Source organism: Acomys russatus, chromosome 19, assembly GCF_903995435.1.
Source record: "Acomys russatus chromosome 19, mAcoRus1.1, whole genome shotgun sequence".
NCBI classification, from domain to species: Eukaryota; Metazoa; Chordata; class Mammalia; order Rodentia; family Muridae; genus Acomys; species Acomys russatus.
Window position 1 is genome coordinate 47513187 of NC_067155.1, and position 26062 is coordinate 47539248.

The following is a 26062-nucleotide window of genomic DNA, read 5'->3' on the forward strand; positions in this document are numbered from 1 at the left end:
GCCCCACTTGGAGCTGTGTGGCTGATACCTGTATCTATGCCCCTGACTGTCCCCTCTGTCACTTGTCTTCACCAGACGAATCTTCACTTACCTGTGAGGTTCACAGGAGTCCCGCTAACATGCCAGCCTTGGGGTATTGGGACGCTCTAAGAATTCAGTGGAGGTACACTGGGGGCTTATTGGGGTTACTCCAAACTCAGGGCCTCCCTGAGGCTATGGGTAACCAAGGCTCAGAGTTTTACACACACACACACACGCACACGCGCGCGCGAGCGCACACACAGCTGGGACGGGGAGCAGGGAGAACAGTAAGGATAAAAGTGACGTTGTACTATCTTGGGGTACGTCTCCAGGAAGCCCAGCACAGTCTAAACAGCCCTCCCCCCGATCTGCTTAACTGCCCACAAAGTGGGGGCGGGGACTTACCACAATGACCAGCAGAGCAGGGCCCACAAAGGCCCAAATGGCACCACTCCCCAGTGACAACCAGCAGCTGTAAAGAAAAGAGCGTTACTTAAGCAGCCTTGTCTACCCTCTACAGAGGTGCCCCTACCCCTAAGTCATAACAATGGCAGGACTTCAGCCAAGAGAAAGAATCCTTTAGCTCTAGGTGATGCTATGACACCCACTCTTCATCCTGAAGTCACTCCTATGATGAGCATATGGGTCTCTTCCTTGGAGAGAATTTCCCAGAATTGATGTCCGGGTCAGCCATCTCTGCCAAGTCCAGCCAAAGCCAAGAGTGGATTCCCACTTTGTTACCAGAATAGAGAAAAAGCCACACCAGAAACTAGCTTTGAGTCTTTGCATAACATGTCAAACTCTGGCCGGGAAGGAGCCTTCAGTGGGGCTTAGGGAGCTGGTTAGCTACCTGCCCATCTTCTCTGAGCCTGCTTCTCACTACACTCCCATGCAATCCTAGCATGAGTAAATGGCCCAGTGCATCCCAGGAATCGGTCTAACATGCTGGGGTAGAGTGACTAGGACGTGAGAGTCCACCTACTCTCAGAGACATGGCCCCTAACCCAGGGGAGATAGCCAGATCCCCCATCGGGTTCCATGTTCTCCCAGAGCTGGGGTGGAAACCAAGAGTGTCATCCTTTCAATCCTGGACACTTACACTTTTTCCTTATGACACTACTGGGACCCACAGGGACAGCAGCGAAGAGTGGGGCCCAGAGCTGGGCGTGAGGTGCACACCTGTAATCCCAGTACTCGGGAGGCAGAGGCAGGAGGATCGCTGTGAGTTCGAGGCCAGCCTGGTCTATAAAGGGAGTCCAGGACAGCCAGGGCTAAAACAGAGAAACCCTGTCTCTAAAAACAAAACAATAACAACAACAAAGTATAGCCCAGGCCTCCCAGCCAAGCAAAGACTATAAGACCCATCTCTGCCTATGCACCCTAGACCATGTTCATTTGCGTACTCTCATATTCCTTCAACTGGATGCTGCAGAATTGCTGAACACCCAAGAAAGGCCTGAAGGCCACACACATGGGCTTCACGGGTGACAAGAGCCATGCATCTTGGAGAAGCACATGGATTTAAAAATTCCCATCAGAAGGATCTGTGGGTAAAAATCCCTCACTGCCAGGCCTCCTAATGGCCTGAGTTAGAGCCCCAGGACCTGAGGTAGAAGGAGAGAAATGTCTTCTGACCTCCACATGGGTGCCATGGTATGTGTGCACATGTGCATACACATGTACACACAAGCACATGTGCACACACACACACACACACACTGAATAAATAGAGGTAAAAAAGAAAAAACAATGGAATATTATAATACCCACATTAGGGTTCCTTTTTTTGTTCATTTGTTTTTTGTTGTTGTTGTTTGTTTGTTTGTTTAGTTTTGTTTTGTTTTCCAGACAGGGTTTCTCTATGTAGCCCTGGCTGTCCTGGAACTCATTATCCTGACCAAGCTGGCCTCAAACTTAAAGATCTGCCTGCCTCTGCCTCCCACGTGTGCCGCTACCACCACCCAGTTTGCATTGCTGGTTTTAAGAGCATAATGGGACTGTTCTAGCTCCCGCTGCCCAGGCCTGAGGGAGCCAGCTGGTGCCCACTCTGCAACCCAGGTAAATGTGAGCATCTTAGATCAACACTGTGGGACACCTTCCAGTGCCTTTCCCCACAGGAGGCCTGCCAATCACAAGGCATACTCAGGGGAAGCAGGGTCACTTACCTGTCACTTGTCCCATAGCTGTCCATCGAGGAGGACACGGAGATGATGCAGATGAGGAGAGGGCACCCTGGGGAGAAATGTCACATGATGTGCTCTCATTCCCTTCTGTCCACAAATGGGTGTGCCAGGCTCGTGGCTGGTGTATGCACTGGGGACTATGGCTGAGCACCAGGCACAGCATATTGTTAGGCACAAGGACCTCACACAATGCTCACACTCACACAACACCTTTTAGTTCTACATAGGAGCCTAAGGGTCAGCCATAGCCCAGGGCTTAGGGCAGGCTGGCCCAAGGTGACCAAAGGGGAAGTTCGCTGTCTTGCTTAGGCCATGGTTCCTAGCTAGGTCAAGCTAACTCACAAGAAGCGTGTGTGAGCAGTCGAGGACATTTTGTGTGTGTGTGTTAACAGAGATGTGTGTCCTGGACATTCAGTAGGTGGAGACCCAGACCTCTGATGAACACCCCACTCTACACAGGTTGGCTCCCTAAGAGGGTCAGTCAATCTGCAGCCCCAGGAGAAGGCGACGGTCTAGGGCCAGGTCCACTAGACAATCAAATGTGCAATTCCCATGCCAACAAGTGTTTGAGCCCACAACTCTCCAGCCAGCCACTCTGTTCCACGTCTCTGGGCCCGGAGGCTGGCTCCTTCTTGGCATATGACCCATGACTGGTTCAGTGGACCATCAATCCCCCTTAGCCACAGCAATTGATTCAAGGAGAGACATGTGACCTGGATGAACCAATAAGACCCCAGCAGGGACTTACCCTGCTGGAGGAAAAAAATAGCTCTCTCCCCACAGGGTTGCCTAGAGGGTAGGGATGTTGGAGGGAGAGGTGGGGCTTGTGCAGCCACTTTGGCACCATGAGGAGTTAAGGAAAGCTCAGGGCATTGCCAGTGAGGACATCAAAAAAGAAAAAAGAAAAAATTGTGTTGTGGAAGCCCACGGATCAAGACCCGAATTCCACCACCACGAACCTTTTTGGCTATACGGGCCACTAAGTTCCCTTTGTGCCTAAGCTGGATTTGTTTTACAAGTCAGATTTCTGGAGAAGTAGTGGGAGAGAGGTCTAAGAACAAACTAGAAAAACATTAGACCAGCAATTCCCATAGCATTCCATCTCCCTGCCAAGAAAGAACTCGGGGTCAAACTGCTCTGAGAGCCAAGCAGCCCAGAGCGAACTGACCGCTCCCTGCACTTTAAAAGTTCAGAGAATGTATATATATATATATATTCAGATGTGAGTCTCCACAAGGAGGAAGCTGCTCGGCATTCCCTACCTCAGCTGTGGCATGGGGGTTTTACTCTGGAAGCACGGCTGTGCTTCCCCCCACCCCACAACACTTCTGAGCCCTCTCAAATTCTGCAAATGCTTCCGGCCACTTGAAATCTTGCATGGGATCTGGCACCCTTTGTCTCCTCCGCAGCGGGCAAAGAAGCCAAAAGAACCGGCTTCATACTCTCCCACAAGAGCTCTCCAAGGAGAATGCGAGCCATGGTTCTCAACCTGGGGGTTGTGACCCCTTTGGAGGCCAACTGACCCTTTTACAGGGGTCCCACAGCAGATAATCAATCCTGCATGTCAGATATTTACATAACGATTTGTGACAGTAGCAAAATTACAGTTGCAAAGTAGCAACAAAATAATCTTATGGTTGGGGGGGGTCACCACAACTTGGGGAACTGGACCAAAAAGTTGCAGCGGTAGGGAGGCTGAGGACCACTGTTCTAGAGGAAATTATTTCTCAGCTTCCACTGGCCTGTCTGAGAGAGCTGTCCAGTTTCACCATACAGCTCTCTAGCGCCCCCTATAGACGCCTCGTGCCCCCAGTTCCCTTATCAGGATTGTGGTTTGGGGGTCTAGCGTCATCTTTTTAAGAAGTTTCCTACGTGTCCTTAAGTGCACAGGACATCAGGGAGTCTCCGGAGGTAGATGGTCAGCACAGAAAACAACCCTTGCCGTGGACCCGGGTCACCCTCAGCCTCCCTGCAAATGCCACTGGATTAGGACAGCTGCTTCTTCATGGTGACTGGTGGGGATATTACCAAAGACCCTCTGTTCCGTTCCAACATCAAGAAGACACTAAGGCGTGTGGTGACACGGAGCCCCCAAGCTCTGGAAGGCACATCTCTTATGTCAAGCTCTCACAGTCGGCCCAAGATGGCAACACTGCCTTCAATCCTTTGGATGATGGAAGTGAGGGCCGGTCCCAGGTTGTGATTTTATGCCATTGCATAATGACTGATGAGCAGGTGGGAGGACAGCAAGAGGGTGGAGAGACTTTTTGGAAGACAGTGAGGAGCAGAGAGATGGAAAGCCCCCACCCCTCTCACACATCAAACCTGCTGTGCAGCTTCAGGGTGCTGGTTGAACCTCTCTGGGCCTCCATGATCTTGTTTATGAAATGGAGACTGCTACAGTGCTCACATGGGGCTATTGCAAGGACCACAAAGCCCTCAGTGGGTGATGCTGAGCCCTGCCAGAACCAGCATCCTGTATACTCAGATTCCCCACCTATACCCACCAATGTCTCACCTGAAACTGTCTTCCCAAACCCCAGCAAACTGTGTCACTCTCCTGTGGGCTATCTGGGGTCCTTCTGGCCCTGTCAACTTTCACATATTCTCTCTGAGTCAAGATGCATTCCACCTAAGGACATGGTGATCTTTTGAAGAGGGCCCAGCCTGTTGCTGTCCTGCAGCTTTGGCCTCCTAAGATCCTGGTGGGGGTGGCAGACTTATTTGGGAAACTACTGCTGTGGGGTGCTGGCCAGAACCAACAGAGGGCTTGGGCATCTCTCCTGGAAGTCACTGAGGCCACCTTCCCATGTTTGCTGTTCTTCCACCTGTGGCAAGTGTACAGTCTGAACCACGGAGGCTCTTGGGACTTTGTTCTGAGTGGCTGGCATGAGTGCTGTGTGCTTCTTATGGGCTTGGACCTGAATTCCCAGCACTGGCTCCAGGTGGTGACCTCTCCACTCTGGGCTCTCTGGGCCCTTAACCTCTCATTGACACTGTTCCATGGTGGACAGGTCTTCCAAACATGCAATCATTGCTTGTTGTCATTTGTCCTGGCTAGTTTTATGCCATCTTGACACAAGCTGGAGTCATCAGAGAGGAGGGGAGCCTCCGATGAGAAAATGCCTTCATAAGATCTGGCTGTGGGGAATTTTCTAATTAGCAATCGACACAGGGGAGGGCCCAGCCCATTGTGGGTGGTGCTATCCCTGGGCTGGTGGTCTTGGCTTCTTTCTATAAGAAAACAGGCTGAGCAAGCCATGGGGAGTAAGCCAATAAGCAGCACCCCTCCTTGGCCTCTGCATCAGCTCCTGCCTCTGGGTTCCTGCCCTGCTTGAGTTCCTGCCCTCACTGCTTTTAATGGTGAACTGTTATATGGAACTGGGGGTTGGGGTGTGAACAGAACAACTTTCCTCTTCAAGTTGCTTTTTGGTCATGGTGTTTCATCCACAGAAACTGTAATCATAACTACAACAGCATCAAAATCCGACCAAAGGTAGGAAGCTCCTTATTACTGCAGCACTGCCTAGCCGACCCTGACTAAACCCCCACCATCACCCAGAGGCTGAGCTGGCTTCCTCAAAAATAAAAATGAAGAGGAAAGGCGGGCCTGGAACAGACTTCAGTGGGGTCTCCCCCCAGGCGATAGGGACTTCACAGAAGACACCCAAGTTCAATAGAAACAATAAACCTCACTACATCTCTCCACACTGAGCTGGTAATCAAACTCCAGTCAGGTGCATCAAATTGCAGGCACCACAGTCCCTCATCTCCGCTGGGACCGGTTCCCTCACTTCTGCAAACCCCTGTCCCCAGCTCAGGGCACGGCTGCCAACAAACCTGTAACCGTCTCCACGCCTCCTCCCCACCTCAGCTTCGAAACAGCATTAGATTTCTAGAAGCTTCCATTATGATTACATGCAGGCTGAAGCCCTAGCAGGGAGACACCCAAGGGGAAAAGGCAGTGTTTCCTGTGGTCTCTGCCTGCAGTGGGGTCTCCTGTGTCAGCTCTGGCTTCTTCTTCATTAGGGGCTCGGGGGTTAAAAGCCTGCAGACCAACCATTCTCAAGCCGGAAGCCAACACTGCCCTGGCAGGATGAAGGACACAGTTCACGGGCTCCTGACGAAATTAATTAAGGGCAGGCTGATGGGAAGATGGATGGAGGCTGCGGGGGTCAGAGCTGCCTGGCGTTCTATTTGTAGAGAGCTTTTATCGGGGCTGCAGACTGAGTTCTATGAGGACCACGCATGTGGACATGAGAAAATGCAGATCCCTGACACACTAGGAAGCAGGATGCCCAACCTCCTCCTTTTTCAAAGGGACTTTGCCATTGTAGGTAATGTCCCTCAGCGTTTTAATATTGGCAAATAGCTCATTTTTCTTCAATACTAGCAGATCAAGTAAAATATTCCTCAAGGTTGGAGAGAGTGGATTATCACACACTCACACACCCACTCATACACTCATCACACACCCACTCACATACCCTTCACACACCCACTCACACATTCACTCCCACACCCATCACACACTCATTCACATACTCATTTCACACCCACTCACACTCACTCACATATCCATCACATACCCTTTATCTCACACACACACACACACACACATTTATACATCCATCACACACACATAAGGCCATCACACACTCACAATCCATTCACACACCCATCACATACCCACCACACAAGCACTCATGCCTTCATTCACACACTCATTGAATACTCACTCATCCACACACTCACACACTTACAGTCCACATACCCATCACACACTCACACACGCTCACTCACAGTCCACTCACACACCCACTCACACCCCTGTCACATTCCACACTCTCTCAGGCCTGATCACCTGCTCCTCTCTAGCAAAATGACTACATCCCATGAAGAAACTAGTAAAAGCTGCACATAGCCACCCGTGTCAATTTCTAGATCTTTCCTAACAGAAGTCAGAAGTCATAGAAAGGATCTCTCCTCCGACTTGGGCAATCAGGTCACACCTGAATCAGCCTCACTGAAGGGTTGGCGAGCAGTGGAGAGACCCAGCCTTGGCTCTGTCACACATTTACAAAAGCCCCCATGTGATCACCTCGCCTGAGCAGTGAGGCAGAAGGAACCATGGGGACCGTGGGTCCCAGCTGCATGGCTTGCAGCAGTTGGAGGTAGCTGCCTACCCACATCCCCAGCTCTAGTCTCCCCAGGGAATCCCTAGGAAAGTGTCAAGTGTCACCGCCTCCACTCCAGCCTCAAATAAATGGCATTTGCCAACTCAGAGCACACCCAGTAAACACAGTTAATCTGCTGTTTGCATAATGAGGGCTGAGAAAATTAAACCTATTTGAAGGAAGGCGGAAGTGAGCAGCAGGTCTTTTGATGCCTGGCCCATGTTTTACAACAATTGCGAAAATGGTGGGTGCTGATCCTCAGCACGACACTTGCAGGAAGCGGATCTGCTGTGCTGGTTGGGACTCCTTGGGATGGGCAAGGGTCAAAACAGCCAGCACGCCAAAGGCAGGATGGGCACGAGACATCATGGCCCAGTGAGACTATGGATGGTGATAAGGATCCAGTTTTTGAAACTTTCCAAGTCCCTGTAAACTTCCCTAAGTGTGAGCAGCAGACTGAGATAAATGGATTCAGGAACATCCACGAAGTCATCCTAAGAGTAGGGAGGCCAGGGACACTTGTATAGTTTACCTGCTTACTGACTCAGCCGTTCCCATACCCCCAGCCAATGCCTGTAAGAGTATTCCTGGGGGGTCACAGAGCCAAAATCCCTAGTCCTCAGCTCTGCAGTGGAAAGCTCCATTCTATCAGATGTTGACACCTGTGCTGCCTTCTACCCTTCAATCCCAACCCTCAGCATGTCTATCTATATAGGTGTGGCAGCCCCCTGGGTCCTACCTCAGCTGACAACTTTGCAGATCAGAGGCCACTGTCCCTTCCCAGAACCCTGAGACAAGCAGCAGGACCTCAGGTGGGTGTTGTCCTCGCCCTGTCCCTGCACTCTGATTCTCTGATAGGAAATGTCATCCCAGGGCCAGCTTCAAGCAGTCCAGGTGACAGAACAGTGAGCCGGGTGGACAGGTAGCCACAGGAGGAAGAGGCTCAGAGCTCTGAACTATGTCATCCAAAACATCAAAATCCTCAGCCAAGTTTCTAAGTCATACAAGATGGCAGAATGTGTGGCTCACACAAAAGAAAAGTAGCTGAGAAAACTACCTGGGAGGGGTCAATGTCATTGAAGACAGTGAATGAACTAACTAAAGCCACCAGCAGAGTGTATCAGTCTGCAGATGGGATTTTTTAAAGGAGAAAACGAGGATCAAATGGGCACTCTGGAACTGAAAAATTATAATCATTGAAATAAAAACTTCACTAGAGGAGCCAGCAGGGGCCAAGCAGCATGAGGAAGAATTGGGGCGGGGGCGGGGATGGGACTCAAACACCATGCAGGCTATGCTCCGTGAAGATCAGAGGAAATAGGAGCCAACAGAGTCCCTGGAGAAACTCAGACACCATCAGACTTCTGGCAGGCACCAGAGAGTGTCAGAGAGGAAAAAGGAGCAAAGCAGGTGTCTGAAGACTGCTTCAGCAGTTGATAAGGACCAGGGAAAATGCCAGAAGGCACAGGAGGGAGGCAGCCTGGACATGACTGAGTGCAAAGGCTGAAAGGAAGTGAAAACGTTGAATAACATGGGAGAAAAGCAGCCCTTCCGGTCCAGGACCTGACGGGATAAAGAGCAGACTTCAGGGCCAACAGCGGAGACAGAAGCAACGAGGGGACACTGAGTGCCCCTATGAAAAGCATCAGAATCCGGCACCAGCACCTTGTAAATGAAGGTGAGACAGACGTTGCTGGATAAACAACGGGTGGTGTGTGGTTAGAAAAAGGCCTGCTTCGCCAAACATAGAAAGGGAAGACAGTACTTCAGGATGAGAGCTAAGGGTGTGACAGGCACATACATCAGTGCAAGCACAAAGACATGTGTGCACACATACAGAAACACAGTCACACGCGGAGACACGCCCCCACACATATACTGATATACACACGCAGATGCATAGACACACATAGAAATCCAGACCTACACACACACCACCAATAAATAATGAAATTATAAGCAATGGTAGAGTTGAGCACCCTCCTTTCGCCCTCCCCGCCTCAATTGAGTTAAAAAGCAATAATATCAAATGACATTTATAGAGCTGCATTATTAGGCCCATAACAAATAGAAATGTAATAAGCTTCGGAGGCACACCGGGGAAGGAGAAGTGACAAAGCTGTGTGGGAGCATGGTGACAAGGCCAGATGGCAATTCCGACTCACAGGAACAAACGCAGAGGACCAGACATGGTGCGTCCGATGGCTAATAGGACAAACCCTGCAGATATACATCACCCCTTCTCCTTTCTCAGCTTCTTGTAGAAAGGTGAGGTTGATGAAGTAATAGTAGAACTCGCGGCCCCCCAGGCAGATGTGATATGTGTAGCAATAACGGCAGAAAGAGGAATAAAGTAATAGAACCACTTAAAAGCAACGCTTCCGTGTCGCACTGTAATTTAGTAAGAACATAAAATAGATTTTAATATGCTGAAATGCATACAGTAAGCACGGGGGCAACCACTAGGAAAACAACCCAGAAAATACAGTGAAAACTCATTAAGAGAATTAAAGTGCTTCACAGGAAAATACCCACTTAATTCGAAAGAAAGCAAAGGGGGAGAAATGGGAACAGACCAAGTGACGTCAATACCTCACTACAAATACTGGGCAGAGCAAATAGAAGAAAGATTTAGGCCAAAACAGAGGACTTGGGTGTCACCTTGAACTAGCTAAGCCTGACACTGGTAGAACACACATTCTTCCCAAGACCATGGAACACGAGTACCCCATGAGACAAACCTTGATATGTTGGAATCACGCTGAGCATTCCCACCCCTGCCAATGCTACTCCATAGCCTGATTCCCTCCCCCCGCCCCCGCCCCAGCCCATCTCCTCCTGGACCCATCCCACCATCACTTAATCCCATCCTATCATCACCTAGTCCCATCCCACCTGGACCCATCCCATCCCCATCTGGACCCATCCTATCTCCATCTGGACTCATCCCATCCCCACCTGGATCCATCCCATCTCCACCTGGACCTATCCATCTCCATCTTGACCCATTCTATCTCCATCTGGACTCATCCCATCCCCACCTGGACCCATCCCATCTCCATCTGGACCCATCCCACGTCCACCTGACCCCATTCAATCTCCACCAGACCCGACCTCATCCTTCCCAGCCCACATTCACCTATTCTGCCTCATTGCCGCCAAGACCCCCTCCATCACACCTGCCCCACCCCTACTACGTACCCCAGCCTATCCCATAATAGTAGAGGTGCTTGCTGTCCTCTGACCCGAAGACTTTTATCACCATGCTGTAGAGATGGAGTCCCTCCACCAGCATCCAGCCAAAGGCACTCAGAAAGAAATAGTGCAGGAGAACAGCCAGCACCTGGCACGGCACCTGGGAGCCAAGCAAAGATGCAGGTTGAGATCATGGGGTGCACAGCAGCCGTGCTGAGTTTTTGCTTATTCGTATTTATTCCCCAGACACCTCTAGCCACATGGCCTCCTTTTCATCCTGGGGATCCAAAGCTCAGTTTCTCAGTCCAGAGTTCTTCTGTGACTCTGCCACTCCCCATCCATACCCACTCCCACCACTGCGACTCAAGAAATCTCCTTTCCTGTCTTTCCTGAAGAGACACCTGGGTGCAGAGGGACGGCTGCAGGATGACGACCGACACCTACTCACCGTGCCAGGCTCCACACGAAAGCTGATGAGCAGCAGGACCTGGGCCACCAAGACAGCGAAGGACAGGTTGGCGTGGATGTGGTAACGCTGGTTCCGAATGGTGCTGACAGAACTGAAGACAAGAGAGGCAAGTGTGAGTCCTGGAGCTCAGCCTCGACATTCTATCTCCACTCTGGTCCCTTACCTACTTCTCTTTGAGAAACTCTGGGTATCTGTATAGATCCTACCTGCCCCCCCCCACACACACACACCGCTGCCACCATATTGTCACTCTCTGCTTGGACCCTCCACAACTCCCTATTGCTCTTAGCTGGCACCCCAGCTCCTTTCATAGCCCCAGCCACCCTGCACAGCCTGAGCCTTTCCTGGCTTTCTAGTGTCTCTTCTAACTCCCCTGCACCCTCTTCTGTTTCACACCCTCCACCCTGGGCAGGGGGTTAGTGGGGGCAGATGGAGGATACCAATTGGAATTCTGAATTAGAACCTGCAGAAGGCACACCCCATGACATCATGGGCATCATCCAGGGCAGCAGGGAGGGAGGGAGCCTCTTGGGTACAGAAAGACCTGTTTGCAGGACCTGCCAGTCTTTTATAGTCATTCTTGGCAGGGCTCTCTGCCTATAGGCCTGGATGCCAACCAGCAGGGAGAACTTCCTGGCCTCCCACCCCAAGATGCTCGCCTCTGCACTGTCTCCTTGTGCATGGCAGACTGCGCAAGAAAGCGTTTATTTAGTCTTTGGCTTTCTTGGTTATTGATGGGCCCCATCCAAAGGCATTTATGCATGACTTGGCCTCAAAGGCAGGCACCATAGCTTGTTAATGAGGGGACAGTCAAGGATGCCTATGCTAGCTCCTCTTGCCTGGCTCAGATCACCCCAGAACTCCTCAAGTGTCCAGGTGGGGACTTTCCAGACCTTTCTGGTATGTCTAAAACCTGGCGAGCCTACTCTGAAGGCCCTGCTATTTCTCTCTGTCTTCCCTGCACCTGAGATACCAAAGGGAAAGTCACTGGAGAACAGACATATAGTCACATCTGTACCCCCACTAGGAGGGCTGAGATGCTCCCCTGGGGTCTTCAAAGCCAGAGAGACGTATGGCCAGAGTGACAAGATGCATAGACATTTCCAGTAAATTGCTGGACCTCCTGGGAACACAAGGAGTGGGTGACTCACGACAGCACTGCAAAGGTGACCAGCGTGGCAGCCAGGCAGAGAACGGACAGAGAGCAGCCAACATAACTGATGGACGACAGCGCCACCTGGTGTCCGCGTGTGAGCTGCAGGAACAGAACAAGGTGTGGGAGGCTGGCCTTCGCCCTCATCCCGTGGATGAATGCACAGCTGATGCACAGCACCGCAATGCTGACACTGTGATGCTGACCACCAAGACCTGTCTCACAGGTAGAGGGCTACACCACACTGGACTTCAGGGTTGGCATTTTTCATGCTCCAGGTTGCTATGCCATATTCTCTGGTTTCCCCCTGCTTAAGCTACCGACCTGTTTTACCACCACACTCCTAGCTTAAGTCCCTTCAGCAAGGTCTGAATGGGTGCCTCTTCTGGCTGTGAAATGCAGGAAGTAACAGTGAAGGCTCAAGGCGGGGGTAGGGGGTGGAGTGTCCAGTGGATTCACAGACATAAAGGACTCAAGCTAGAAAGGCCACACAAGCATGTTGGGTGAGAGACTATACTGACCTATAGAAGATCAGTGGCCTCTCTGGTCTTCAGTGTAAGAGCATTGCTAGCCCCCTAAATTGACAGTCACCCATGTGCTTGACTTCACATGCAAGCCCTCGGGACCTTCTCATAAGTGGACACCCACGTGGTCACCTAGACTGACATCTGTTGCAATCGACCATCTTTCATGGCAAAACAAGACATATGCAAACAGAACGTGCATCCCACTGGAGCCCAGCAGCCTGTGCTTGACTGGCCCATCCATGCCCCGGCATCTGGTACCCATCCTCGTTCTGTTGAGGCTGCTTCCTTCCCATCTTTGCCTCTAAGGGATGGTGTACCAGCTCTGATGGAGGCCAAGTTTCCTTCATACAGCTCTCTGGCGCTGGACAGGGTCCAGGTGCAGCCAGGCTTTGAGAGACACCATGGTTCACTGGGCAGCGCTAGCTTGGCAACTGTCCCTCATCTTAATCAGCTATAGCATTTGGTGACCACAGGCAAGAGCCTTGCTAGGGCTGAGCCCAGGCTGTCAGCATCCTGTTTCCCATGGAGACGGATACACAGTGCAGATACAGGTGGGCATGAGCTACCCAGCTGCTGTGGCAGGATAGAAATTCCCTTACCTCACATGGGGTTAACCAGACATGGAGACAAAGCCTTCTTCAGCTCAAGTCACCTCATTAGAGAGTCAACTAAGGCGTCCAGGACTCGGACACTTCCCACCAGGACCCACGAGTCTCTTTATTTCCCATCAGCCATCTGGCTTACCAGGAAAACAAGGCATGCCTGCCCTTGACTGTGAACAAAATTCAGGGCTTTCATCAAAAGCCAGGAGGCTCCTCCGGGGTGATGAAGGGACTAAGAATGTCAGTCACAAGAGGGAGCAACCTCCCTGCCTATGGGGCAGGACCTGGCATCCTGGTGGGAACTGAAGGCACAGCTGTAGCAGTCACTCTCCCAAGAGACACCTGTGGCCCACAGAGAAAAAAAAAACTACTGGGCTCTTTGCTCTTCATCTGCACCGGCTGTCTGGAACTAAGGTCAGCCAGGCAAGGATAGAGGTGGGGACCCCCAAGAACCAAAGACCCAGGGCTACATGTGACGTAGGTTCTCAGGACTGAGACCTTCATGAACACCTGCTACCAGGAGATAAGGACCCTCTTGCTAAGCTGGCCGGTGCTGACCCCAAAATACTGAGGGCAACAGTAACTGCTGGTAAAGGTCTCCCTGTTCCTCAGCTCATTGCAGAGATATGGCCAGGCTGCTTGAAACAGTGGGGTGGATTTTTATCTTGTTTTGGTTTTTTGTTGTTGTGGTGGGGTTTTTGTGTGTGTGTGTGTGTGTGTTTTTTGTTTGTTTGTTTTTGTTTTGTTTTGTTTTTGTTTGAGACAGGGTTTCTCTGTGTAGCCCTGGCTGTCCTGAAACTCACTCTGTAGACCAGGCTGTCCTTGAACTCACAAAGATCCACCTGCCTCTACCTCCCAAGTGTAGGGATTAAAGGCATGTGCCACCACACCTGGCTCTAGTTGGGTGGGTTTTAACATTGAACTTTCTGGGCTTCGGGTCCAGCAAAAGGGACTTAGCCCACAGAACTCAAAGTGTAGTGGGGGGGACATCTCTCCCTTGCCTGAAGTGGCTGGAGAGACAACTACCACCAAAGCATGCCCCCATGCATGGAGGTCAGAATCCTGGGGTGACATAGCAGTGGACCACATGAACTTGGCTGGTCTGTTATGCACCCAGTTGGAACAATCTCCAAGACACACAGATTCATTTGTTAGAAGGGAGCAATCTTCGCCCTTTGTTCAGAGAACAAAGAGGTGCTTGCTGCAGGCTCAGGAGGCATGTCAGTGATGAAGGAAAAAGCCTGTGTGCATGCAGGACCCAGGAGATGTGGGAGGAGACCCAGGAGACGTGGGGGGCTGTGGTTACCCAGGAGATGGGGGTGGGGGGAATGTTGGTTTGCTGTCTGTCCTGTGTGTATAATCTCAACAGAATCCATGAAGAATTCCTTGATTTCCTTACGTCTCTTCCATCTGCTCCTTGGACTCCTGTGGGGCTCCCTGCCAGGAAAGAAGCCAGAACCCAGGCTTCTGTACATCTCAACCTTCTAGCCAGAGCTCTCCGTGCTGACCATCCTCAGCCCTTTGCTTCCCTTTTGAACACTCTAGGATGGAGACTTCCCTCAGCCTCATCCATCCCACATCCCCTACCCCATGGAGCAAGACCTCCAATTCTGAAGGCGGCCTCCTCCTGAAATAGGATCCCAGAGGAGGCAGATACCTCCACCACCCCCCCCCCCCCCGCAGAGAGCTCCTGTCCCCCAACAGCTTGAGAGCAGCTGATTCTTGCCGACTCCAGAATAACATCGGCAAAACGTCAGTGTCTCTATTCCAACTGTGGCATCCTAGGTCTATCTGTGAAGGAGGAGCAGATGTCAGGGAGTCAGAAGGTGGACCCCAGACTGAGGAACTAAGGTGGGGCTCCCCAGAGGTTACCTGGCAACCTTTTGTGCACTTCCCTTTCATCTCCTCTCCCCTTTCCTCCTGACCTTCCTAGGAGAAGTTTGCACAGTTAACCCAGCGTTACCTCCTAGGCTCACTTCCACGGGCCGGGGTTGGGGGTGGGGTGGAGGGGACCCAGGAGCCTCCACAGAGCCTGAAGGGTCAGATGCCTGGCTGGGAGCAATCAACAGGGAGGCTGCTTGTGGGGAGAGGATGAGACAATGGGAGACAGGATGGGGTCCTGGAACGAGTCTCCAGGGAGACTCTATTCTGAGACCTGTGCCTTCCCATAGATGACGATGGCATCCAGTGTCATCCTCAGTCACCTTCTCCTTTATTACAGAGGGCAAGGTCTTTTTTTTTTAATTGCTATGTATACAGTGCTCTGCCTGCCGTTATACCTGCAGGCCAGAAGAGAGCATCAGATCACATTATAGATGGTTGTGAGCCACCATGTAGTTGCTGGGAATTGAACTCAGGACCTCAGGGAGAGCAGTCAGTGGCTTTAACCTCTGAGCCATCTCTCCAGCAGAGGCAAGGTCTTTTGCTGAAACCAGAGCCAATTCAGTTAGAGTTAGCCAGCTTGTGCCAGGGGTCCTGCATGCCTGTTTAGTTTTTCTATGGGTGGCAAGGGACCCAAACTCTGGTCCCCCTTGAATGGTAGGTAAATGTTTTATCTGCTGAACCACCTCTAATGCCGACATTTAAATGTGCCTAGGCCTGCCCTTCCTCCTCTTCTCTCTACCCCAATCTGATATGAGCCCTCACAACCAGGACATCCCTAAGATCTTCATGTTCAAAGCTCATTCTATGCCAGGCATGGAGTTTGGGGGTGGGGTCAGGGGGTGAAGGAGGGTTTAGAAGCTGAACCTTCAGCTGAGCACTCTGGGTTAGAAACTCAAGGTAGAGGGTGTTGTGGTTGGGTTCTCAGGCTGGCTGGTGCCCACTCCTTCCCCCCTTCTGTTGTCTGCCATGGGTCCCCAGGTGCTAGCCCCAACCTGGGCTGCAGATGGCAGAGCCGAGGCTCAGCGGGGACCCACGCAGCATACAGCGGGAAGGAAGCCTGTGTGTCCCAATAGCTGGCACAGTTGAGTGGAGAGGGTTGAGCACTGAAGACCCACAGCCTAGGACAGGGACACAAGTAAATTACTGCAGATTGGCTGGCATGCCTAAGCCAAATGTCCTCTAGGAGCCAGTCTGTGCCCACAGGTCATACGCTCCTCCAAACCTGGGACACACCCAGGTGGCCCTGGCTACGCTATGCTCCTGGGACCACAAGAGCGACTCACACAGCGCTTCCACCAGCCACGTTGCTCCTGGCTTTCCCACCTACACACAGCACCCCCCCCTTTCAGGGCTATATCTGACTGTCACTATCTTGGAGCCAGGCTACAGATGGTGTAATGGCCGTGAGTTGAAAGGGGTGCTGTGACAGCATCCCACACAACATACTCAACATCAGCCTCAGAATGGCACTGTGTGCCCTGGCTGTGCCTTTTCTTTCCCACCATGGCCAGATATAGAAAAGAAAAACAAAACAAAACAAAACAAAAACCCTGGCGCTGGCTTCAGGGCAGGGTCCCTCTGAGTCAGTGACCACAAACTCGATGCCCTTGAAGTGCCTGGAGAGACTGCAGGAGGTCAGCTGAGGTTCCCACTCAGAGGAACATGTAGGACCACTCTGCCCAAAGACATCCTTCATCTGAGCCCCTTGGGATGGTCCCAGCATCCTTCCTCTACGAACAAGAATGAAAAGTGTTGCTGTCTTCATGACAAACTGAAGGGGAACATCTACTGAGCTTTGTAGAAGGAAGGCTATGGAGACAAGCATGGTCTGGACCCATGACCCCTCTTCCTGCATGGGTTGGGTCATCTCCCTTCCCTTCAGTATTGTTTTCTGGTCCAATTTAGCTCAGTATGTCTGGGCCTTCTGCTTTTTTTTTTTTTTTAATTAAATTTAAACAATTTAATTTTTATGCGTGCGTTTGTGTTAACATACATGTGGTGCACACGTTTGAGTGCATGCATGCTCTTGCACACGTGTACACATGCATGTGGAGGCATGAGAATAATGTCAGAAATCTTCCTCCACCCCTCCCCATGCCTTATTCGTTGAGGCACGGTCTGTCAATCAAACCCAAAGTTCTCCCATATGGTTAGTCTAGCTAGCCAGCTTGCTCTGGGGAATCCACGCTCCAAGGTAGGAATTACAGGTGGGCCACCACCCGACGCAGCAACATTTCTGTGGGTTTGTCCTCATGCTTGCAAGGCAGACGCTGCTCCCCTAGCCCTGTTTTACCTCTTTGAGAAAGCAGTGATCGAGACCCGCAGATAAGGTGTCTGAACGTGAAACCTTGATGGGATCCCTGAGCCTTTCAAATTTAAAATTCATGGATGGGAATGGGACCTGTTGAGTGGCCAGGGAGTCTCAGAACACATCCTAGGGTCCCCTGGAGCATCATCCTGAGGTCTCCTGGGGCATTATCATAGAGCATTCCTCTAGCATTGGTCCACCATCTAAGTTCCTACTCAGGTGCGCTTCGCTGTCTGTTGGGATGGCACAGAAGGGCCCCATTCACTCAAGCAGGAAGAGAGAAACCTCCAGAAGTAAGCCCCAAGGAAGAAACAGGAGTGGAGAGGGCCAGAAGAGACCTTAGAGAGTAAAAGAGACGAAACCCCAATGGAACAAGAGCGCCCAAAGGCAGACTTAAACCACAAACCCAAAGACCATGAGGTCAAATTTAGGTGCCCAGGAAGAAGCTGGCCTGGTGTCAAGGAGACGAGGAGGTTCGTACCATCTTAGGATTTCTCTACTTGTGCCCCAGGCTTGGCCTCACTTGTGAGATCTGCCTTAATTTCGTTAATGTTCATGAGACTGTTCCTTTTAAACAGGGATAATTTTAAACCATTTTCAAATCAACCTTTCCTAGCAATGAATAGATGTGATTTTTCTCCCACAAAGACACCCACAGGCTGTCTAAATTTGGTGTCACCACTACTGACTGGTGACAGATTCATGATATAAATGAGTCTGAATTTCCTTCTTATTTTTTTTTTTTTTCCCTTCTGACTTTGTAGATTGGACCTCTCTTGGGACAAGGGCCAGGCATGATGGCCGCTCCCTGGAGAGCACGTGCCCCCTCCAGGGTAGACCAAAGGAACAACAGAATAGCCCTCAGTTCAGTGGTCCAGCATGTGGGAGACCCAGAGGAGGATGCTCTACCCTGGTGTCATTTGAAATGTCGCCAGTGGTGTGAGCACTCCTATTTCCCACAATGAGCCTGGGAATGCACCTACGTCATCCCTCGGAGTGGTCTTTGTGACACTCAGGCTCCCATTCAGCACCCTCTCAACTGCCCACTAAGAAGTTACATCCAATGGCAACACCCACTCAATGGCAACACCACTGGCCAAGGTACCTTCCCTACTAGCTCTTGGTGTGTGCTTGTCGGAAGCCATCGGTTCATTTCCTGCAGCTCTAGAGAGTCTTCCTAAGGTAGCTCGCAACATTCCGCTGATCTCACCTTTAGACTTATGGTCTTTGTCCCATGTTCCTTTATGTTCCCTTAACCGGCGTAGGTTTCTGGTTTTGGGGGTTTTTGTTTGGTTTTTTTTGTTTTTGTTTTTGTTTTTTGTTTTGTTTTTTGTTTTTGTGCTTGTTTGTTTGTTTTTGGTTTTTCGAGACAGGGTTTTTCTGTGTAGCCTTGGCTGTCCTGGACTCACATTGTAGAGTAGGCTGGCCTCGAACTCACAGGAATCCACCTGCCTCTGCCTCGCAAGTCCTGGGATTAAAGGCGTGCGCCACCACGGCCCCTCCCAGCATAGGTTTCTTTGCAAACCAACTCGAGTCGGATTCCCCAGCTTGCCCTTCAAAGATGTTAACAATGTATCCAGCCATCTCCCAGATATGAGATAACTTTGTAGACAGTCTAGATCTGTTCCAAAGGTGGCGCTGGGTCGCTGCTGTGACCTGAGGACCATGCTGCTGTCTATGCGGCACTCACCTGCAGTGGGACCACTTGCATGAGGATGGCAAAGTTGGTGAGATGTGTGCAGTGGCACACCGAGTAGTTGATGTTTCCCTCTGTGAGTGCGCAGCCCTGGCTGGACCAGACGCCTTCCCCAGAGCTGAGGACACAATGAACAGGCAGGATCAGTGGAAACAAAGACATCCCACAGCTCCACATGCTGAACAATTCACTGGCTAACCCTGATATCACAGCTCAAATCGTTCTCCGGTATTAAAACTGGGAAAAGGCTGGTGCTGGTGAGGCCACAGAAAGATCTCCTCCAGGATAGAGAGAGGCAGGGTCACTGCTTTGCTTGGTCCCCTGGGAAAGGACCTAGACTCCTCCCAGCCTGGGAAAAAAAATGTGTGTGTCCCAGAATCCAGCTTGGGAGACATGGGGAATCAGGCATGACCTGAGAAAATGAATTATGGTTCTTAAGTTCATGTCTGGGGGAGAGATTAATGTGAAACACAAGGTGTATAACTAAGTAAGACAAACATAACTAAAATGTGACGCATACAAATATGATATAATGTGCTATGTACAAATCTGCAGCTCCTGCTAACACTTTAGGAAACTTTTGGGGCTGGAAAGATGGTTCGGTGGTTAACGTGACTTGCTGTGCAGCTATGAAGATCTGCATTAGATAGATTCCCAGCACCCATGTGAGAAGCTGGGTGTGGTCCTCTGTGTTCCTGTAACCCCAGTGCTGCGGGCAAGTGAAGGCAAGGAGATTGCTGGGGATTGCTAGCTGTCCAGCCAAAAAAGCTCAAGATTCAAGGAGAGACCCTGACTCAAAAAAGAGTAAGGTAGAAGGGGATAGAGTGCACACAATGCCCTTTTCTGACTGTGGCATGTACATGGGCATGTGCACCCCCACTCCACCCCACTCCACACACACATGCACACACGCACTCTCTCTCTCTCTCTCTCTCTCTCTCTATATATATATATATATATATATATATATATATATATATACACACACACACACACACACACATGTACATGTTGTTGTCATTTAAATGTTTATATCATTTTGTGTATGTGTTGAGGGGGTAGGAATGTCTGCATGTGAATACAGGTGCCTGAAGAGGCCAGAAAAGAGCATCAGATCTCCTGGAGTTATATTTACAGGTGGCTGTCTACAAGGACTTGAACTCAGGCCCTCTGCCAAATCAGTATGTGCTCCTTACCTCTGAGCCACCTCTCCAGCCTCTCCCCGCCAATTCAACTTTAAAAATAATCCTCAGCCAATGTGTATCACTGCACATAAAAACAAAAACCCAACACACACACACAGCAAGAGGCAATGACTACCTGGTTCCCATGTGTGCACACATAAATGACTGCAAATTACTAAGGAAACTGACAACTCCTTCACAGTGGCGTCCAAAATCCAGTGGAGGAGGTCAAGGGAGGAGGCTGGGGTCAAAAGGAATGTTTGTTTTTCTGTAATGTTCTCGTCTCTAATTGCTGCTCTAGCCATGATTTCTTACAGCTACACCCAGGGCCAATATGCTCTGACGCCAGCCGGTTAATCTTTGCAGTGAATGTGTTGGCCACTGTCGTTTTCTTGTGTCCTCTTCTCTGCCCCTTCAAATACCAGAAAAGTATCTTTGTCAGCAAAGACAAACCTGCGCCCCAGTCCACAGAGCTACAGAGCTGAAGGAGCTGCGAGGTTCTGGCTGTCTCTGGTTTCTATTCTGCTGTGTTTCCTAAGTCCACTCTGAGGGTGGGGCGGGGGGGGGGAAGCCGCCTGGAAGGAGGTCACCCAGATCCCCATTGTGCACCCTGACAATATCCATGGACAGAGACACCCAGTTGTAGCAGTATTATATTCTGTAGCTACTGTAATAGTCACTCTGCAGTGGAGAAGGGGGGGGTTGCCGAGCATGTGGGAAAGGCCCCCCCCCCCCCCCCCGTGTAGGCACTGCACCTGGTAACCAAGACGCAGGCAGAAAACCCTGGGCCAATGGAATCATGTGGAGCGGGGCCAGACCCCGTCAATACTACAGAATACAAAGGAGTCGTGGGCCCCTCCCCCGCCCCACATTTGGCTCTAACTTTCCCAGGCCCTGGGGAGGGACCACCACACGGGTGATTGTGTCTTACACAGCTCCATCCTATGCCTACCTAATGCCAAGGTGCCACATTTCCGTTGGAGGTGACCCTGAGAATTAACGAGGGTGGACACAGTCGGCTCCAGCGAAGGGTGTGCGGGCAAACCGTGAGAGCCGTGTCCCAAAACAGAACCCTGAAGGTGTGACTCTAGCCTAATCAGCCAAGGAAGCTGTCACTCTGTATGGGATGGGAGTCTGTTCCCAAGGGAGGTGGTGGGGACATGAAGGCAAGCTTCCCAGCTGTGCACAAATAAATCTGCACAGAAGACAGCTGAGCAGTTTCAGATAGCATCAAAAATATGCACAGCCTGTGACCTGGGACGTCCACATCGAGGCAGAAATATGGCCCCTCAGCTACATAAATACAACATGATGTATATAAACACAGAAAAAGAAGCAGATATCAATAGAGGCAGAGCACAAAAGAAAATGCTGTAGAAGGATTGAAAAAAGAAAGAAAGAAAGAAACCCATCAGATTAAACTATATTTCCTATGAGTGTAAGTGTATATGACACATAAATTATTACAAAACACATGCATAAACTCAGGGTAAGACGTAAAAAACAAAAGAGGTATTTGCCTTTTAAAATACTGTTCCGCCTTTAAAAATAAAAAGAATAGTATTTTCAAGCTCAGACGTGGTAGTGCATGCACGCCTGTAACCTTAACACTTGGGAAGCTGAGGCAGGAGGCTTGCTATGAGTTAAAGTTATCTTGAGTTACACAGTGAATCTGAAGCCAGCCTGTAAAGTGAGACCCGTCAGACAATGAAAAAGAGGAACGTGAATATATGGGGGGGGGGGGGGTAGAATGGGATATAGTTCAGTGATAAAGCATGCTCCTAGCATGGGCAACTCTGGGGCCTGTGCTCAGTCCCACAGAAGTAAATAAAAAAATACACATATACATAAATATTAAGCATTTATCAAGAGAGTAATTGTATAATTTCTTAATGTATTAATCTTTTCCAAAGAGTGACATGTGTAGTAGCTTGGCAAAGATGGCTGTTCAGCTAGTAAAGGCCTTTCCTGTCAAGCCTGAGAACCTAAGCTCAATCCATCTCAGGGAAACACAGGACAGAAGGAGAGAGCTGACCTGAGCTGTAGGGCTGTCCTCCGACTGCACTGCACAAGTCCATAGCACTCACAAGTACACCCACCCCACATGCATGCACAGAGATAAATATTCTCAAAAATTTAAAGAATAAACAATCAAGTTAGAAACAGGTGACCCCAAACCATAACTCTAGGGAAAGTCTCTTTCAAAAATGAAAGAGACAGAGGCAGAGGCAGAGGCAGAGGCAGAAGGATCTCTATGAGTTCAAGGCCAGCCTGGTCTACAGAGAGAGTTCCAGGACAGCCAGGGCTACACAGAGAAACCTCTTTTTAAAAGAGAGAGAGAGAGAGAGAGAGAGAGAGAGAGAGAGAGAGAGAGAGAGAGAGAGAGAGAAAAGAAAAGAAGAAAGAGAATTTGTTCTCAGACGAACAATAACTGAATTTACTTCCAGCAGGCTTGCAGTACAAGGAAGGTTAAAGGAGCATTACACCAGATGGAAACATGGGTCTGCACAAAGACATAAAAATAGATAAGTGTAAGTGTGTGTGGCATGGTCCTGGTCTTGTCTGTAACTGCTCCACAAGATAGCTAATTGTCTGGGACAGAAACAAAAAACCTGTAGCGATCTACTGAAGACAGTGACAACCTTACAAGCAACTGGCAGGAGGAACTAGGGATGTATTAATTACATCTTAGAATGTTTTTAAGGTGATACAAGATCCAATATCCATTGCAGGTGGACACTGATGAACTGAACATGCTGTGAGCATAGGGCAACCACTACAAAAAAACAAAACAAAACACCAAGAAAACAACACTAAAAGAGACAAATTAAAAGTCAGAAGTGGAAGTGATATAACAGTGAAAAAAGATCTTCAAGATCTAAATAAGGTCAGAAAGCAAGACCATGAGAAACAGAAACACAGGAAAGAAGGGGGGGAGGGAGGGGAGGGGAGAGGGAGGGAGGGAAGGAAGGAGGGAGAGAGAGAGGGAGAGGGGGAGGGAGGGAGAGGGAGAGATGCACACCCAGACAGACAGACAGACACACACACACAGAGATGCACACACACAGACAGACAGACACACACAGATGCAGACAGATACACACACACACACACACACACACACACACACACACACACTCAGCAAATAAGACGATGTCGAGGAACACAGTGGACTTTTACCCAATCATGTCAACAAGAGCATGAAATGTAAGTTGTCTGAACAAGCAAATGAAAGCTAGTCTTAAAGCCCCACCTTTAGTAAAATAGGGTGAAAGACAGATGATGGGTGAAGACACGGAACCAGATGGTACTAATCCAAAGGGTAGAGGAGAGCTCGAGAGACACAGCTTGGGAATTAAGAGCACCCCAGTTCTGTTCCCAGCACCCACACTGGGAGGCTCACAACCACCTGTTAATTCCAGCTCCAGGAGATCCAATATCTCTGGCTTCTGTGGGCAGCTGCTCTCATGTGCGTGCACACACACACACACACACACACACACACACACACACACACACACACACACCTACTTAAAAATAATTTTAAAAAAACTAATTTTAAAAGGAGCAGCAGAGTCACATCTAAATGAGATGCCATGGGCCTATGAATAACATGTGTGGTCCAGGGTAAGGAAGGATGTAACACGGACGCCAGCGATTACGGCAGGCCTTCATCACTGGAGAATCCACATGCCTCCTCTCATCTCACACCCCCTTTTAAAGTCTTGTTCACACTAGCTCTCAGACTGAACCCAGGGCCTCATGCACGCCAGGCAAGTTGTCTACCACTAAGCCACGTCCTCATCTCCCGTTTGACTTTTTATTTTGAGACAGGGTCTCCCTGAGCTGCCTGGGCTAGCAGCCTTGAAGTCACTCTGTAGCTTTGGCTGGCTTTGATCTTGCTACCTTCCTGCCTTACTGGCTTGTGTCTTTGAGCCCAGCTTCTCCTCGCCCTTGCTTCCAGGACCCCTTGCAGATAGTGAACGCCATAGAAGCTTAAGTATTTAAAGTGGTCCGAAGTTTGCACAGAGCATCTCCACGCCCTCTTACAGTGTCTCCAGATGACGTGGGAATGGCATGTGCAGACAGTTACACTGCAGAGAGAATAACGGCAGGAAAGAAGTCTGCGCATGCTCATTACAGGTATAATTCTCCCCAACTCAAACATTTCAGGTCCATAATTGGTTGGCTATCTACCATGAAACCCATGGGCCCCACAGCCTGAGTGTGACTGGCAGGACAAGTTGGCAGAATATTAGCAGGGTTCCAGAAGACCTGTGCATAACTGCCACTTACCGTGGCCTTGCTGACATTTATAGAACTCCCGCCACAGATGCATTGTTCCCCAAGAAATATTATGGGTTGTATCAACAATCTTAAGCACATTTTTCAAAAAAAACTGAGGCCGTAGAAAGTACCTTTTAAGATCATAAGCTATTTAATTATAAATCAACAGTGGAAAGGTCTCTTAGAAAATTTCCAACTGTTTGGAAATTAAGCAGCTCCCTTCAGAATGAACTAAGGGGCTGGTGAGATGGCTCAGCAGGTAAAGACACTTGCTGACAAGCTGGACAACCTGAGTTCCCTCCCTGGGACGCACATAGTAGAAAGAGAACTGACTCCTAGAGTTGCCCTTTGACCTCCAGGTGCATGGACGTGCCTTTGAAGTTGATGGCATTGGCCTAGATCTCGGTCACGTGATTGCACAGCTGTGTTCACTTATCAGAACTAAGAGACCTATGCTGTCAAACTGAATTTTCCTGAATATATAGTAAGTAATCATTTGAAAACTGGTCTGGCTGGATGCTTGTGGTATGGCCGGCTGAGCTAAAGGGAATCCCACTGTGTATGCACATCAGTGTAGGCTGGTACCACATTGTGGCTATTGTATGCAGTACTGGGAAAACATTCTCTCTGGCACATTGACTTCACTTCCTTTGGATGTGTACCAGCAGCGGGTCTGATTTCTTTTCCTGAGGAACCTCTGTACCGATTTCCACAATGGCTGCGCTGACTCACACTGCCCCCTCTCTCCACTCCCCGGCCAGCATTGTTGTCTGGTGTCTGGTGTCCAGTGTCTGGTGTCTGGTGTACTTCGTTTCAGCTGTCAACCTGACACAACCCAGAGCCATCTGGGAAGAGGGAACCTCGGCTGAAGAACAGCCTCCTCCATCAGATTGGCCTGTGGCCACAGTTGTGAGGCATTTCCCTAATTGCTAATGGATGCGGGCGGGCCCTTCCCACTGTGGGTGGGACCATCCCCTAGTCAGGTGGGCCTGGTTGGTACAAGAAGGGTTAAGTGAGCAAGCCATGGGGAGTAAGCAGTGTTCCTCCATGGTGTCTGTTTCAGTTCCATTTCATGGCAACCCTCCATGATGGACTCTAACATGTGAGCCAAATGAACCCTTTCCTCTCTCATGTTGTTCTTGTCCATTTTTTTTTTTTTTTTAGTCAAGTAGCTCATTTGGTAACAAGGAGTGAAAAGAAATCTGTGTGTGTGTGTGTGTGTGTGTTGCACACATGCATGTGTCCCATTGCATGTGTGTGTGTGTGTGTGTACAGGTACACATACATGCATACATGCGTGAAGGCCAGAGATCAGCCTTGGGTGTCGTCCCTCGGGTACCAGCCCACCTTTTTATTTTTTGACAGGCTCTCTCACT

At 50.0% G+C, this 26062-nt stretch overlaps 1 protein-coding gene across 2 annotated transcripts in view; it reads right to left on the reverse strand.

The window, feature by feature from the left end:
- Positions 1-26062, reverse strand: part of Adgrd1 (adhesion G protein-coupled receptor D1) — a 114155-nt gene that overhangs the window by 13359 nt on the left and 74734 nt on the right. For both annotated transcript variants that reach the window (XM_051161408.1, XM_051161407.1), the window contains 6 exons: positions 19210-19333; positions 12197-12300; positions 11025-11136; positions 10583-10736; positions 2187-2253; positions 427-493 (listed from right to left, as the gene is read on the reverse strand). In XM_051161408.1, the coding sequence (XP_051017365.1) occupies positions 427-493; positions 2187-2253; positions 10583-10736; positions 11025-11136; positions 12197-12300; positions 19210-19333 (628 nt within the window). The remainder of the gene's footprint in view (positions 1-426; positions 494-2186; positions 2254-10582; positions 10737-11024; positions 11137-12196; positions 12301-19209; positions 19334-26062) is intronic.